Source organism: Heterodontus francisci, chromosome 33, assembly GCF_036365525.1.
Source record: "Heterodontus francisci isolate sHetFra1 chromosome 33, sHetFra1.hap1, whole genome shotgun sequence".
NCBI classification, from domain to species: Eukaryota; Metazoa; Chordata; class Chondrichthyes; order Heterodontiformes; family Heterodontidae; genus Heterodontus; species Heterodontus francisci.
The window spans coordinates 13,793,610-13,811,719 of NC_090403.1; the positions used below are offsets into that span (position 1 = coordinate 13,793,610).

At 43.3% G+C, this 18,110-nt stretch overlaps 1 protein-coding gene across 6 annotated transcripts in view; it reads right to left on the reverse strand.

The window, feature by feature from the left end:
- strada (STE20 related adaptor alpha) overlaps positions 1-18,110 on the reverse strand; it is a 119,723-nt gene that overhangs the window by 27,519 nt on the left and 74,094 nt on the right. For all 6 annotated transcript variants that reach the window (XM_068013106.1, XM_068013102.1, XM_068013105.1 and 3 more), the window contains 4 exons: positions 10,342-10,450; positions 9,346-9,469; positions 5,076-5,247; positions 180-284 (listed from right to left, as the gene is read on the reverse strand). In XM_068013106.1, coding sequence (XP_067869207.1) covers positions 180-284; positions 5,076-5,247; positions 9,346-9,469; positions 10,342-10,450 — 510 coding nt within the window. The remainder of the gene's footprint in view (positions 1-179; positions 285-5,075; positions 5,248-9,345; positions 9,470-10,341; positions 10,451-18,110) is intronic.

Consider the following 18,110-nt stretch of genomic DNA (forward strand, 5'->3'; position numbering starts at 1 on the left):
ACATTTAACATCAATTCTCAACCTGCCAATTAAACCCTTTATTTTTCTCCACAGTCGATTGAGCAATATATCCAGATTTTCAGACGGTCATTGTATTACCAGAACTATGTGATGTGCCAACCTCATGCTGCAGTTTGTGCATATAGCTGGCAGCACCAAGTGCACTATAACACACATACCTGAGTTACAGGCATGTTTTTGAAGGGAACATGTCCATTAGCCAGCTCGCAGGCAGTTATCCCCAGGCTGTAAATATCAGATTTGGCATCATAACCCTGCAGATTCTACAGGAAGGAAGGGAACAAAAAGGTAACAGATTATTTTAGTTAGCAGCTGCAAATATTATAACAAAGCACTCAAACAAAGTTTCCAAATGAGCAACTACGACACAAATGGAACTCAGTGCCTGGGTAACCCATAACCTAGTGCCAGGATCACACACAGGACTTGGCTCACTGCAAGGCTTAAATTCACATTGCTGAGAAGCAAACATGCCATACAGTAAATAAACTTATACTTCACACAATTTCCATCCCAAGATTAAGAGTTGAGGGCTCCAGTGTTCATTGATTCCTCATCACCCCATCCTGCGCCCACCCACTGCCCCCACCCCCCCGTCCAACCCACCAATCTGGCAATAATCCTGCTTCTGCTCAGTGAACACAGTGGCATGGATTTTTTTTTGTTATTCTTTCATGGGATGTGGGCATCACTGGCAAGGCCATCATTTGTTGCCCATCCCGAATTGCCCTTGACAACTAAGTGGCTTGCTTGGCCATTTCAGAGGGTAGTTAAGAGTTAACCACATTGCTGTGGATCTGGCATCACATGTAGGTCAGACCAGGTAAGGACAGCAGATTTCCTTCCCTAAAGGACATTAGTGAATCAGATGGGTTTTTACAACAATCAATGATAGTTTCATTGATTACTAAGACTAGCTTTCAATTCCAGATTTTTATTAATTAACTGAATTTATTAATTAATTGAATTTAAATTCCATCAACTGCCTACCTGGGATTTGAACCTATGTCACGGTGCATTAGCTTGGACCTCTAGATTACAAGTTCAACAAAACCTGTCTGTCCTTTGAAACAAAAGCATAATAAACACCATCTTCATAAAAGATGGGGGCGATGCAGATATTGTAGTTAAGGAGGAGGAGTGTGAAGTATTGGATGTGATAAACATAGGGAGAGAGAGGAAGTATCAATGGGATTAGCATCCTTGAAAGTTGATAAATCACCAGGGCCAGATGAAATGTACCTTAGGCTGTTAAAAGAAGCAAGAGAGGAAATAGCAGAAGGTCTGACCATCATTACTTTCCAGTCCTCAATAGATACAGGTGTGGTGCCGGAAGATTGGAGGACTGCTAATGCTGTACCTCTGTTTAAAAAGTGAGCAAGTGATAAACCGAATAAATACAGGCCAGTCAGTCTAACCTCAGTAGTGGGAAAATTATTGGAAGCTATTCTGAGACAGGATAAATTGTCACTTAGAAAGGCACAGGTTAATCAAGGAAAGTCAGCATGGATTTGTTAAGGGAAGATCTTATTTGACCAACTTGATTGAATTTTTTGAAGAAGTAACAAAGAAGATTGATGAGGGTTGTGCAGTCGATGTGGTCTACTTGGATTTTAGCCAGGCTTCTGACAAAGTCCCACATGGCAGACTGGTTAAAAAAATAAAAGCCCACGGGATCCAGGGAAATGTAGCAAGGTGGACACTGAATTGGCTCAGTGGCAGGAAACAAAGGGTAATTAGATTAGATTAGAGATACAGCACTGAAACAGGCCCTTCGGCCCACCGAGTCTGTGCCGAACATCAACCACCCATTTATACTAATCCTACACTAATTCCATATTCCTACCAAACATCCCCACCTGTCCCTATATTTCCCTACCACCTACCTATACTAGTGACAATTTATAATGGCCAATTTACCTATCAACCTGCAAGTCTTTTGGCTTGTGGGAGGAAACCGGAGCACCCGGAGAAAACCCACGCAGACACAGGGAGAACTTGCAAACTCCACACAGGCAGTACCCGGAATCGAACCCGGGTCCCTGGAGCTGTGAGGCTGCGGTGCTAACCACTGCGCCACTGTGTTGACGGATGTTTTAGCGACTGGAGGGCTGTTTCCAGTGGCGTTCCACAGGGCTCAGTACTGGGTCCCCTACTTTTTGTGATATATATTAACAATTTGGACGCAAATGTAGGGGGCATGATCAAGAAGCTTGCAGATTGGCCGTGTGGTAGACACCGAGGAGGATAGCTGTCGGCTGCAGGAAGATATTGATGGTCTGGTCAGATGGGAAGAAAAGTGACAAATGGAATTTAACCTGGAGAAGTGTGAGGTGACGCATTTGGGGAGGTCAAACGAGGCAAATGAGTATATGATTAATGGGAAAATACTGAGAAGTGTAGAGGAAGTGAGGCACCTTGGAGTGAATGTACACAAATCCCTGAAGGTAGCAGGACCGGTCGATAAGGTGGTGAAGAAGGCATATGGAATCTTTTCCTTTATTAGCCGAAGTATAGAATATAAGAGCAGGGAGGTTATGCTGGAACTGTATAACTCATTGGTTAGGCCACAACCTGAGTACTGTGTGCAGTTCTGGTCACCTCATTACAGAAAGGATGTAATTGCACAAGAGAGGGTACAGAGGAGATTTACAAGGATGTTGCCAGGACTAGAAAAATGCAGCTATGAGGAAAGATTGGATAGGCTGAGAATATTCTCCTTGGAACAGAGAAGGCTGAGGGGAGATCTGATTGAAATGCACAAAAGTTTGAGGGGCCTGGATACAGTGGATCTGAAGGGCCTATTCACCTTAGCAGAGAGGTCAGTGTTGAGGGGGCATAGATTTAAAGTGATTGGTAGAAAAATTAGAGGGGAGATGAGGAAAAAAATTTTCACCCAGAGTCTGAAAGGGTAGTAGAGGCAGAAACCCTCAACTCACTCAAAAGGAGTCTGGATATGCACCTCAAGTGCCGTAATCTGCAGGGCTACGGACCAAATGCTGGAATGTGGGATTAGAATAGGTGGATTGCTTTTCGGCCAGCACAGACACAATGGGCCAAGTGGCCTCTTTCTATGCCTTAAACTTTCTATGATTCTATCTTGGAATTCTGGACCCGACACTGACAAGGACAGGTTTGATAAGTGGCGGGAGGGGAGGTGGGGTGGGGTGGGGTGGGGTGGGGTGGGGTGAGGTAGCGGGTAGTTTCGGACAGCGGGTTTCAGTTTTCCAGTGTGTAACCCAGAAATCAGCCTGACTGGCAGGCTTGGCTCCCTTTTGGGTGGGGAGAAATCCAGAAATGGCTACATGACCAAGTAAGGAGCCTGCATTGAAGGAGGTAAGGTTGGTGGGCCAGGAGGAAGCAGTACTGCAAGGGCATTTACCTTTTCCCTGAAGTTATACTCACCTCCCTTGAGATGATGTGTTTTCCTGAGGGCTGGGAAACCCGACCACCCAGGGTTAAACCTGTAAAGTAGGTTAAGTGTGAGACTCCGAACTTCATTATATTTAAATAGCCCCGTGTTCCACCTCCGTTAAAATTGGAAGTGGATGGCTTGGAGGTGGGTTTTAGATTTTTAATATAATAGCTCATCTGACTCATTTTGGAGGTTAAAATTACCCCAAGGGTGATTTGCTACAATGCAAAAATAACCTAATCCTAAAACAATTATCATCACAAAAAGGTGCAACATTTTAAATTTGAGATATAGTTTCACAATGTCTGGATATTTCTTTGCAGAAAGGGCAGTATTCTTTCATGCTACAGAAACATACAGGCTAAGGGCAGATACTTCCCTTCTCCTCATCATTATGATAAGAAGCTCCTCTGGTACTGTAACAAACTTTCTACTACACACCACTGCAACTTGGAAACATAATCACCATTCTTTCATTGTCGCTGGCTCAAAGTCCTGGAACTCCCTCTTCACCAGCACTGTGGGAGCACTTCACCATAAAGGTCTGCAAAGGAAACCCAACCGAGCCCGAATGCTGGACCCGGATGTCCGACCAGACCCGAATCCGACACGTCGTCGGGTCCCGTTGGGGTCGGGTCAGGTAGCAGGCCTTTACCCAGGTACTGATGTAAAGGCCTGCTACCCGACCCGACCCCGACGACATGTGTCGGGTTTGGGTTGGGTCGGGCCGCACTTCCGGGTCCGGCATTTGGGCTCGGGTCGGGTTTCCTTTGCAGACCTTTACCTCACATATAAGGCTATCCAACAGGGCATTGCAGTGCCTTACTTCACCACATGGACATCAGTGATTCAAGGTGGTTCTCAAGGGCAACTAGGAATGCTCAATAAATACCAACCACGCCAGTGACATCCACATCCAGTGACTGAATTTAAAACAAAAACTCCACTCATGCTTCCCTTCCCAGAATCAGTGACCAGCAAGTGCAACCAACCCACACGAGGAGGAGGAGGAGGAGGATTCAGAGTGCAAGCCATGTCTTGACACTCTGAATGTAAGGGCACCAAAACTCCAGGCCAAGAACAAGAGTATTAACCCAAGCTTTGTTTCTTATCCTGGGGTTGTACGAACGTGCGGGTTTGGAGCTGAAAGCCTGTTTTCTTTCATGAAATCAACTAGCAGGAAATATCAGTATAAAGTCCATAGGGCTCATAGCACAAACTCTAATGTTCTGTCAGAAGACAGGGCATCATTACTGAACTGACTGTCCAGCAGCAGGGACACAGCCTGCAGAAGTTCTCCTGGCGGTGGCCCAGCAACAATCAGGAGTCTTCCAGGTTTATTCAGCAGAATTATGATTAATTTAGATAGACTGCTTTAAACTGTTACATTAAACTTATTTTAACATTCACCAGCAAATAAAAATAGTTAACAGACTGGACTGATTTTGCTACACATTTCTGGTGTTATCCAGGCAAGGTTATAAACATAAAATGCAGCCAACATGCACATCAGAAACTGAGGCTTTGGACATGCATCAGGGGTTAGCCTGGTCACTGTGCTACATCCTTCTGAAGCTTCAAAGCTTCCTGTCACACTCAGTCTGTTAAGAGAGCTTGGATACCGCAGGGGTGGGCTTACCTGTTGCAGCAGCTCAGGGCTCAGCCATGGCAATATTTTAACACTGTATTTCGGGAAGTCGTGGATCACCCGGAGCCGCTGCCCATGGCTGATCATACTGAAAATACTGCGGAGTCCTGATAAATAAACCTGCCCGTCTGATGATATCAGAATGTGACTTGCTTGAACACTCCTGAAAGGAAATAAGTTGGTTATTTCACCATGCTGTAAATACAGAATAAAACAGACAGGTGGAGAAGCTGGTGTTGCTCTCCTTCGAACAGGAAAGGTTAAGGGTAGATTTAAAGGGGGTACTGAAAGTTCTGACAGGTTATGACAGAGTAAATAAGGAGAAACTGTTTCCATTGGTAATAGGGTTGATAACCAGAGGGCACAGATTTAAGGCGATTGGCAAGGGAGCCAGAGGTGAGGTGAGGTGAGGTGAGGAGCATTTTTTTTTAAACACAGCAAGTTGCTGTCATCTGCGATATTCTGCCTGAAAGGACAGTGGAACCAGATTCAATAACAACTTTCAGAAGGGAATTGGATATATATTTGAAGGGGAGAAAATTGCTGTGGTGAGAGAGCTGGGGACTAATTGGATAGCTCTTCCAAAGAGCTGGCCTCCCTCTGCGCGGTAAATTCAATGATTTTATGAGTGGAGTGAGCCTAATCAAGAAATAAAAAGCCTCCCACATCCTACCTCTTCAACCAGTTACCCCCTGCTCGATGTAACACACTTTAGAGTGCTACATTATATTAAAGGTCCTATTTAAGTGCAAGTTACTTTTGTCTTATTATGTTGTATAGACCAGAAGTCTTCAGTGAGGAAATCTCTGCAGGGCAGTAGTTAGGGAACTACAAGTATTTAATTATATTAGGGTATTAAATAGCATACCTGTCCTGATTGGTTTGGAATAAGCCATGTGCTCAGCTCATAATGTCCGAGACGTTATAGACTGATGGAGCTGCCCGTCGTCTCCCACAAAGGCTTTGCACTTGGTCATTAGGCAAGCTCAATTTGATCTAAAGTTTAACTGAAACTGTACTTCACAGCACTGACTACAAAACCTCTGCCCTTAGAAGGTTTTAGGGAGTGGCTGGATGGGATTGTGGAGCATGTAGGTTGTGCATCATTTGAAGGGCAATAAGAAAAAAGACTTGCATTTATATAGCACCTTTCATGACCTCAGGAAGTCCCAAAGTACTTTACAACTAATGAAGTACTTTTGCAGTGTAGTTGTAATGTAGGAAACGTGGCAGCCAATTTGTGCAAGATTCCACAAACAGCAATGTGATAATGATGTTGTTTGCGGAATAAATATTAGCCAGGACATGCAAAGTATGCAATCTCTCTCTTCTTAATTTAACCATTCATTCTGTAGCAGCAGACCAATGTAGTCCAATTGATGTGGGAAACGGGGGACATTTAATTCCAGCTATCAAACAGACCTACTAAAGACATGAGTGCAGCAGTCAAATCCAGAAGACGACACTCAGAAAACATCAGGTTCATTTCCCATATGGAAGCCTCACAAATACAATCAACCATTTGGAACTGGATTGAAAGATGCCCTGGAAACAGCTGCAGAAAAGTTGGAATGACCTTTACCTACTCCCGGGTTCTTCCCTGCAGGATGGTAACAATGCAGAATGCACCCAGCAATCTCTTTAGCTATCTGTTGCTTGGTCCTTGTGTTAGCTCAAGTCTGTGCCCCAAAGAAGTAAACTTTTCAAGTTGCTTTGCATGTGGCATAATAACTTGCCAACTCTCAGAACACATACTGCAAACAGCATTTTACTTCCTACTGATGTGGCGTCAGATAAAACAGCGAAGCAATACTTTTGTGTAGAAATTAGGCTGTGAGGTACTGGGTTCCTGGCCTTAGTTGAGCAGTAGGACATCTAAAGGCAGTCTTGTTTTTCGTAGCTATTTCCAAAACGCTTCATAAGTTCTTCTCGAAAGCTTCTAGCAATTCTCCCACCTGCTGCTAAAAATACTCCTGCCAACAATATTAGTGAAAGGCTGGCAGCACTAGTTGTTGCTGTAACTCTGATGGAGAATGAGGCAAGGGGCAGCGGAACACCAAATGTCATGAATTCTCTCCAAGGTATCGATACTGCTCCTACTGCAGCCCCAGGGTATTGCATATTGTCATCAGTGAAGGGGACTGTGGTCTGCTTTAGCAAATGGTGTGGTAGTGTAGTGGTTATGGGACTGGACCGTCAACCTAGAGTAACCGTTGCAAGTCAGAAAACTGAGTTCTAAAAATCTAGTCATTTTCGGTTTGGTGCCAGAACAAATACTGAGAAACCTGCTAGATTATCGCAACTGGTTCACTAATGGCCCTCAGAGGAGGAAACCTGCTGTCCTGACTCTTTCACCGTACATGTGACTCCACTCCCACATTACATGGTTGACTCTAAATGCCATCTAAAGTGGCCTAACAAGAAACTCAGTTGTACAAATAATCGCTACAGGGAACAGCCACCACCACATTCTCAGAAGCAACTTGGGATAGGCAATAAATTCAAACTTACTAGTGTCACGCACAGCATGAAAACAAAGTAACTAAATCTACTGCTTGCAATGCAAGACCTCCTGATTTGGAAGGGTTTTTTTAATGAGATTGTTCGAATATTCTAATCGGATTAGGTCCTTTCAAGTAAATTTGTTGACCGTGTGCATGCCCCTTCGAAGAGGTGAGGAGAGGAGGAAAAAATAAACATCTGTGATATCAATGGATGGGATATTTTATACACATTCTACTAACTGCCAGGGCAGCTTGTAGGCATGGTGTATCTTGGAAACATCCTGATAATCCACACATTAGCCAGATCCCGATGATTATAGCCTATAGGGAAGTGGTTCCTCCAGCTGAGGAGGTTTAGTATTCCCTACCTTCCCTCAATGAATTCATTGTTATAGGAATTGAATCATTGCCATTGTGTGCTTTGCCATTCTTCCAGCCTGTCTGAGTCAACAATCTCACTATCCTGAAATAAAAACAATAAGTGCTGGAAATACTCAGCAGGTCTGGCAGCATCTGTGGCAAGAGAAGCAAGTTAACATTTCAGGTCAGTGACCTTTCATCCTGGTCAGGTGACACAATAACAACTTGTATTTATCCAGTGCTTTTAATGGCGAGGCACGTCCCAAAATGTTTCACAGGATGGGGGATTTGAACATTGAATGTGAACAAAATAAAAATTGAGGAGGTGAGTGAAAGAAATGTCAACACGGTGGGGCTGAAGTAAGCTTTTGAAGATAGATAGAAAGCAAGTAAGATGAAGGAGTGTTGAGAGAGAATTCTGGAAGTAGGTCGTGATGGCTCGTGGCCCAGTGACCAGTGGTGGAGAGGATACAGGCTACTTGATACTCAGAAGTCTGAAGGATGGCAGCTTGGACAATGGGGAAGGTTACATGATGTGGAAGAGCAAAGGAATTTGTGGATTCAGTTCACAAGAGATAAAAAGCAGCATCTCACCTGGATAAGGCCATAAAATGCTCATGAAATATTAGAACATTACAGCGCAGTACAGGCCCTTCGGCCCTCGATGTTGCGCCGACCTGTGAAACCATCTGACCTACACTATTCCATTTTCATCCATATGTCTATCCAATGACCACTTAAATGCCCTTAAAGTTGGCGAGTCTATATGGGGTTGTACGACAGGTACAGAGTATAAAAGTTGAGATGTAATGTATATAAAATCTTAGTAAGACCACAGTTGGAGAATGTGCACAGTTTTGAGCTCCACACAATAGGAAGAATGTTTGCAATAGCAGCAGGTGAAACAGAGATTGATTGGGAGGCTGCCTGGTATGCAGAAATATAAATACAAAAGAAAGTCTTGAAAATTGAGGGTGTTTTCATTAGAATAGAGCAGATTAAAAGGACAATTTGATGGAGATGTTTAAAATTATGAAGGTATGGAATAGGGGAGATACTGTTTTTACTGTTGGCATTTCTAGTTACTTTTTTGGAACATATGTGTTCAGCATAAGGTTTACTTAGAACTTATCGAACCTGGCTATATTGCAATAAAAACAGAAAGCTCAGTACGTTCTAGTAGCATCTGTGGAGAGAGAAACAGAGTTAACATTTCAGGTCTGTGACCTTGCTGCCAGACCTGCAGAGTCTTTCCAGCACTTTTTGTTTTTATTTCAGATTTCCAGCATCTGCAGTATTTTGCTATATATTGGCTATACTGCAGTCTGTTTAAATGAAGAACTATGTAAATATATTTTCAAAACTGAGTGACAGTCGACCCTCTTTGCTTGTGATACCTGTGTACGTATCCCATTCTATGAATATAAACCAAGGCCTTTAGCACCCCCTGCAGGATGTATGCGATTGTGGGCTCATTCAGACCATCTGTAAAATGGGTATTCATCAGATCTTTAGCAGAACCTGTTGATTAGACAGTATAAAATTATTAAAAGTTATTTAAATTGAGACAGTTACAGATGCATCTGAGATAGGGCTGAAAACCTGTCATAAGCCCTCATGCCAAACTGTTGTTTTAATTCATTCAATATTCAGTATCCAGTAATTTCAACATTACTCAACCACCTTTATTTTTACTGTGTAGTTTAACTTTACAGATTAGTGAGAAATTTTAAAGCTTTTCTTGCTTAATAAGTTGCATTAATGTAATTCCTCTTGTGTGAAATAAAAGTTAAAAGTGGAAAATGCTGGTATTGCAATCAGTCTCAAACACTCCAAGGGCATATTAGTAGATACAGAGTAAAGCTCCCTCTACATTGTCCTATAAAACATTCCCAAGGCAGGTACAGCATGGGTTAGAAGTTTAGTTTCATGGTGAATTCGGGCAGTTTTGTACAGTGCTTTCATATTCACTGGGAACTGGATTTAGACTGCCCTGAATCATTCGATGAAGGACCCTTACAGCCAGTAAGGCTGAGAAGCATTTCATCCCATCATTGAGCTAAGTTTGTCACCAGGTTCCAGAAGTTAACGATCAGTGTCCAGCCCAGTAGTTAGACCCTAATCTGGTCAGTGTGATAATCCTGCACCTCGTATTGTGTCACAGTGATGGCATTTTGCTTAACACATCTTTATGTTGGGAGCTGAGTTGTAATGGGGCAATGTTAATATCTCCGGTCTTCCTTCTTACGCCAGGAATGGTGGAGGAGAGAGAACTCAGCAACATGTGAAAAATGGAAACACTTCTTCAAAGCTGTCCTTTAGAAGTGAACAAGTACCTTCAATCTGGCTCTGATACACAGTGCTGTCTAGAGTATGAGACACACCAAACTTACCATAAGCCATGAATGGAGTCACTACCCACACCTCATTGTTGGCTATTAATGTGGCTTTGTACGGCAATATATTAGGGTGGTGAAACAGCTTCGATACGTGGAGTTCACCCTAGTGAAATAAATTCACCATTAGGTCACATATCAAACTACTCATGTTTCAGCTGCTAATGAGTTAACAGAGGCAAAAGTAACCAGTATATGGAGTAAATGGACTATTAGATACACTAATCCAGTTTCACAGCACAATAACATTACCAATTTTGTGCCTGAATACAGATCGACTCACAAAACATTCCCTCAATCAGCAGCACGTACCATACACTGGACTCTCAGCACCAGAGACAAGAACCATTACATATACCCATACTGACAAACTGTGGTCTCCCAATATATACTCTATGCTCTATCCTGCTATATGTCTCACAGCCAAAAATGGGCCAGTGTCTCTCTGCAATGTATGGTCCGTAGTATCTCAATGTTGCCATCTGCTGGTTGGTATAAGAACTCATTCTAATATGACATACCGTACTGACTGCATCAGACCTACAGTAGTACAACTATACCTTGGCAGCTCTTTGCACATCAGCCTGTTGGGCTAGGTTGTCAATGCTTTACAGACTTAAAAGTCCCAGGGTCGAGGCCTGCTCTATGCAGTTAACGATCTTCTCACCACAGCTGCCACCATGTAATAAGTTCTTTATGTTGTCTGATGTAACATAAATGAGATGTGTGGAGTCCAGTGTGGAGTTGGTTGAAAATCTCAAACTGGTTTATTACAGCTAACCGTTATCTACAGTCTTAGTGCAAAAGGCTTAAAGGGGGCAGAATTCTTAAAGTGCATGCAGGAGAGCTTTTTGAGCCAGCACATAGAAAATCCTACAAGAGAAGGGGCAGCACTGGACCTAATCCTAGGGAATGAAGCCGGAGGTGTCAGTGGGGAAGCATTTCGGGGATAGTGACCATAACTCTAAGATTTAAGGTAGTTATGGAAAAGGACAAAGGACAAAGCATTTCAGCTATGAAGAGACACTGGATAGGCTAGGGTTGTTCTCTTTAGAGCAGAGAAGGCTTGAGGAAGAACCTGATTGAGATATACAAAATTATGAGGGGCACTGATAGGATAGATAGGAAGAAACTTTTTCCCTTAGCGGATGGGTCAATAACCAGGGGGCACAGATTTAAGGTAAGGGGCAGGAGGTTTAGAGGGAATTTCAGGAAAAACTTTTTCACCCAGATGGTGGTTGGAATCTGGAACACACTGCCTGAAGGGGTGGTAGAGGCAGGAACCCTCACAACATTTAAGAAGTATTTAGAGAGCACTTGAAACGCCATAGCATACAAGGCTAGGGGCCAAGTTCTGGAAAATGGGATTAGAATAGATAGGTGCTTGATGGCCAACACAGACAAGATGGGCCGAAGGGCCTGTTTCTGTGCTGTATAACTCTATGACAGTACAGAGCTAACGATTCACAGAACCTTACTTTGGGTGTTACAGTTGCAGAGTGACTCTGGCTTTGAGTTACATGACTATGTCCTGGTATTTAGCTCATTAGCATACTAATATCTTAAAGGGACATCACTCTTAAAGGCAATCATACAACAAACATCAGAACCCTTAAGCTAGGGAGGAGAGGGGAGAGAAAACAATCAACTAGGGTTCTGGGACCTGTTGCTATCTAGCAGCCTGTGCCATGAAAGGAAAAGCCTTACATTTATATACCACCTTTCACACCCACAGGAAGTCCTGAAGCACTTCACAGATAATGAAGTACTTTAGAAGTGTAGTCACTGTTGTGAAGCAGAAAACATGGCAGCCAATTTGTGCATAGCAAGTTCCGTCAAACAGCAATGCGATGTTAAAATAACCTGGTTATAGTTATATTGGTTGATAGATAAATATTGGGCAGGACACTGGGGATAATTCTCCTGCTCATCTTCAAAATACTGCCATGGGATCTTTTCTGTCCACCTGAGAGGGCAGATAGGGCCACAGTTTAACACATCCAAAAGACAGCACCTCAAATAGTGCCACAATCCCTCAGTACTACACTGGAGTGTCAGCCGACATTATGTACTCTGAAGATAGCCTTATGGTGAGGATTGTGATGCACACCACAGTTGAATACTGCAACATGGTCAAAACTCATTATTGAAAAATAGCCACTAGGTCAAGGTCTGCGAAAGGCTCACACCTGTGGAACCATCCCAATAAGTCAGAGGGAAGAAAAGTGGATTCAAAGAAAAAATAAATTCCATAGTCGTCACATGGTATCGCACTAATAAGGACCGTTTATAAACCATTCGCAGCATATCTTCAAAGCTAATTTATCCAGCAACCAAACATCAAATCGAATTCATCATAAATACCAGATTTAAACAAGTCAACCAATACATCTTCCATTGATATATTCTTCACAGAAAGCAACCCATTTCTAACACGCTGGGGTATTGCTCATGAATGTAAGAATGTTGAGAATCTCTCAAAGAGAGATTGGTGAGTGAAGTCTTACATGTGGGTACACTTCTTGTCTGCAACATTTGATTTCCTATTGTCACACTTTTTGTGTCAACTCTTCCAATTATAAATTCCTACACCCACATTTGGAATGGAAAATACCCAGGCAAAGTCATTACTCGGATTACATAATGTGGATACCAGATACTGAAATGTTTTCCCAAAATGTTTTCAGATATTTATTTTAAGCACCATTTTTTCTTCAGCAATTGAAATTTGTCATGTTTAAAATAAGGCTGCAACCAAAATAAAAAAATTTGAAAAATTACATATTTCACAATTATATTGTACATTTGTTCATTGAATTGTCTTTTGTTTCTTTTAACTTCTTCATTAAAGAATTTAGTTTAGTTTAGTTTAGAGATACAGCACTGAAACAGGCCCTTCGGCCCACCGAGTCTGTGCCGACCATCAACCACCCGTTTACACTAATCCTACACTAATCCCATATTCCTATCACATCCCCACCTATCCCTATATATTTCCCTACCACCTACCTATACTAGGGGCAATTTATAATGGCCAATTTACCTATCAACCTGCAAGTCTTTGGCATGTGGGAGGAAACCGGAGCACCCGGAGGAAACCCACGCAGACACAGGGAGAACTTGCAAACTCCACACAGGCAGTACCCGGAATTGAACCCAGGTCGCTGGAGCTGTGAGGCTGCGGTGCTAACCACTGCGCCTTTACTTGAGGGTCTCAGCCTCTCCTGAAAGCCTGAACTTGGGGTTCGTACTTTGCCCAGAGTAGTAACTCGGAGTTGGATTTGGATTGCGCAGGACAGTGGTAATGTTACCAGACTAGTAATCCAGAGGCCTGGAGTAACGCTCTGGAGATAAGAGTTCAAATCCCATCATGGCAGCTGGGGGAATTTAAATTCAATTAATTGATAAATCTAGTCTCATTAATAATGATCACGAAACTACCGGATTGTCGTAAAATTGTCATTAATGCCCTTTAAGAATCTGCTATCCTTACCTGGTCTGGCCTACATGTAACTCCAGATCCACAGCAATGTGGCTGATTCTTAACTGTCCTCTGAAATAATCTAGCAAGCCACTCAGTTGTAACAAACCGCTGAAGAATAATAAAGCTGGACAACTTGGATCAAACTAGGCACCGGAAACGACGTAGCCATACAGTGCCCAGTCTACCCTGCAAAGTGCTCCTCACTAACACCTGGGGACTTGTGCCAAAATTGGGAGAGCTGCTCTATGCAGACAACAGTCTATCATACCTCACAGCCAATATCCCAGAAACCTCCCTGCAGAAACCTCATGATCCCTGCAGAGGTGGCAGCACAGTGTATACAGTCAGGAAGGAGTTTTTTTTTCTTTCATTCTTTTATTATTCATGCATTGCTGGTAATGCCAGCATTTGTTGCCCATCCTTAATTGCCCTTGACAACTGATCTAAGCTCTGCAGTCCTGCCACATCCAGTTGTGAAAGGTAGTGGACAATTAAACAACTAACCGGAGGAGGAGGCTCCACAAATATCCCTAACCTCAATCATGGGAGAGCCCAACAGTCAGGGAAAAAGACAAGGCTGAAGCTTTTGCAACCATCTTCCGTCAGAAGTGCCGAGTAGATGATCCATCACGCCCTCCTCCTGAGGTCCCCGGCATCACAGATGCCAGTCTTCAGCCAATTCAGTTCACTCCACATGAAATGGCTGGAGGCACTGAATATAGCAAAGGCTATGGGCCCTGACAACTTTCTGGCAATAACACTGAAAACTTGTGCTCCAGAACTAGCCGTGCCCCTAGCCAAGCTGTTCCAGTACAGTTACAACACTAGCATCAACATGACAATGTGAAAATTGCCCAGGTATGTACTGCCTACAAAAAGCACAAATCTCATCCGGCCCTTACCGTCGCATCAGTCTACTCTCGATCATCAGCAAAGAGATGGAGGGTTTCATTGACAGTGCTATCAAGCAGCACTTAATCAGCAAAAACCTGCTCACCAATGCTCAGTTTGGCTCCCGCCAGAGCCACTCAGCTCCAGACCTCATTCCAGCCTTGGTCCAAACCTGGACAAATGAGCTGAATTCCAGAGGTGAGGTGAGAGTGACAGTCCTTGACATCAAGGCACCATTTGACCAAGTGTGGCATTAAGGAGCCTTAGTAAAATAGAAGTCAATTGAATCAGGGGAAAACTCTCCACTGGCTGGCATCACACCTAGCACAAAGGAAAGTGGTTGTTGGAGACCAATCAGCTCAGCCCAGGACACGACTGCAGGAGTACCTCAGGGTGATGTCCTAGGCCCAACCATCTTCAGCTGCTTCATCAATGACCTTCCCTCCATCATAAAGTTAGAATGTTGATTGCACTGTGTTCAGTGCGATTTGTGAATCCTCAGATACTGAAGCAGTCTGTCCTGCATCATGGCTGAATTTCCCCACCATTAAGATCCTGGAGGTTACCATCGACAAGAAACTTAACTGGACAAGCCAAATAAATACCGTTAAAAGAACAGGTCAGAGGCTGGACATTCTGTGGCAAATAACCCACCTTCTGACTCTCCGAAGTCTATCCACTATTTCCAAGACACAAGTCAGAAGTGTAAACGGAATACTCTCCAGTTGCCTGGATGAGTGTAGCTCAAGAAGCTAGACACCATCCAGGACAAAGCAGCCCACTTGATCGGCATCCCATCCACCACCTTAAACATTCACTCCTTCCACCATTGTGCACAGAGGCAGCAACATGTACTGTATACAAGATGCAGTGCAGCAATTGCCAAGCTTCCTTCAACAGCACTTTTCAAACTGGCAACCTCTACCACCTAGAAGGACAAGGACAATAGACGCGTGGGAACACCACCACCTGCAGGTCCCCCTCCAAGCAACACAACATTCTGACCTTGGAACTATAACACTGTTCCTTCACTGTCACTGGGTCAAAATCCTAGAATTCCTTCCCTAACAGCACAGTCGGTATACCTACACTACATCAACTGCAGTGGCTCAAGGTGGCAGCTCACCACCACCTTCTCAAGGGCAATTCGGGATGGGCAACAAATGCTGCCTTTGCAAATGACACTGACAGCCCATGAACAAACAAAGAAAGACCTCTCTAAGCATGTGCAGTGCACCTAATTCCCCAGTATGCATCAGCCCTGTTCATACAATTGTAATGAGGTTTTTGTCTTTAAGCTCTAGCATTTTCCACTCAGAAGTTTTTTAAATTATTTGGGGGAAAATCTGAAGGACAAATTTCCAAAAAGATAATTCATGAAGTGCTTTTAAGCAAAAAGAGAAACTGTGTGTGACCTTAAAATGGGGGTTGAATTATGTCTGTGAGTCCTGGTCCATTTATTCCTGGCATCAAACCCTGCTTAATCTGAAGTTTTGATTGTGAATTCTAGTCTGCAATTCCATGGGAGGTCGAATAATAACATGAAAGTTTCAGGAAATGGTTATTTGGTGTTCCAAGCCCACCCTTTTTCAAGAGATTAATCCTAAGTCATGAGGAGAAACTGTTTCCATTGGTGGAAATGTCAAGAACTCCTGTGTGGAGTTTGCAAGTTCTTCCTGTGTCTGCGTGGGTTTCCTCCAGGTGCTCCGGTTTCCTCCCACATGCCAAAGACTTGCAGGTTGATAGGTAAATTGGCCATTATAAATTGCCCCTAGTATAGGTAGGTGGCAGGGAAATATAGGAACAGATGGGGATGTGGTAGGAATATGGAATTAGTATAGGATTAGTATAAATGGGTGGTTGATGGTCGGCACAGACTCGATGGGCTGAAGGGCCTGTTTCAGTGCTGTATCTATAAAAAAAAATAACTAAAGGACACCAATTTAACGTGAACAGCAAAAGAACCAGTGGCGATATGAGGAAAAACTTTGTTACTCAGCGAGTAGTTAGAATCTGGAATGTTCTGCCTCAATGTGGTGGTGGCAGATTCAATTATGGCTTCCAAAAGGAATTAATTACCTGAAGAGAAAAAATTTGCAGGGCTACGGGGAAAAAGCAGGGAGTGGGAATGGCTGATATGCTTTTGCAGAGTGCTGGCATGGATATGATGGGCTGAATGGCCTCCTTCTGTGCTCAAACCATTCTATGATTCCAAGTTCCTAACACTATTATATCTCTCAAACCATTCTCTCTCTAGAAACGCATTCAACTGTCTCTTGACTTCATTTACACTGTCCACTTCTACAACCTTATTCCACAGCTCTTTGACTCTTTGTTTGAAAAGTTTCTGCTAACTTTCCTTCTCAATCTTAGCTTCTTCATTTTACCCTGTGCCCGAAGGGATATGAACTCTTTATCATGGGGAGCAATGCGTGTGATCAATTCTGCCAAGTCATAGAGAGATACAGCACTGAAGCAGGCCCTTCAGCCCACCGAGTCTGTGCTGACCAACAACCACCCATTTTATACTAATCCTACATTAATCCCATATTCCTTACCACATCCCAATTTACAATGGCCAATTTACCCATCAACCTGCAAGTCTTTAGCTGCGGGAGGAAACCGAAGCACCCGGCGGAAACCCACACGGTCACAGGGAGAACTTGCAAACACCGCACAGGCAGTACCCAGAATCGAACCCGGGTCGCTGGAGCTGTGAGGCTGCAGTGCTAACCACTGCACCACTAAGCTTCAAAACTTCAATTCAATCTTTCTTAAGTCACATTTTTCCAAAGAAAATAGATCACCTGCCTTAATCGCTCCTCATAACTTACAATCCTGATACAAGGTTATTGACAGGTAAAATCAAGGAAAACCCGAAGATGTTTTATCAGTACATTAAGAGCAAAAGGATAACTGAGGAAAGGGTAGGCCCTATCAGAGATGTACAAGGGAACTTTGTGTGGATGCAGAAGATGTGGGCAGGGTTCTTAATGAGTTTTTTGTCTCTATTCACAAAGGAGAGGGTTGATGCAGACATTGTAGTTAGAGGAGTGTGAAATATTAGATACAATAAGCATAATGAGAGAGGAAGTGCTTAAGGGTCTGACATCCCTAAAAGTGGATAAATTGCCAGGACCGGATGGATTGCATCCCAGATTGTAAAAGGAAGCCAGGAAGGAAATAGTGGATGCTCTGAGGATCACTGTCAAAGCCTCACTAGATACAGGCGAGGTACCAGATGATTGGAGGTCTGCGAACGTTGTACCATTGTTTCAAAAGGGTGCGAGGGATAAGCCAGGTAATTATAGGCTAGTCAGTCTGACCTCAGTGGTGGGTAATTGTTAGAATCTATTCTGAGGGACAGGATAAACTGTCACTTAGAAAGGCA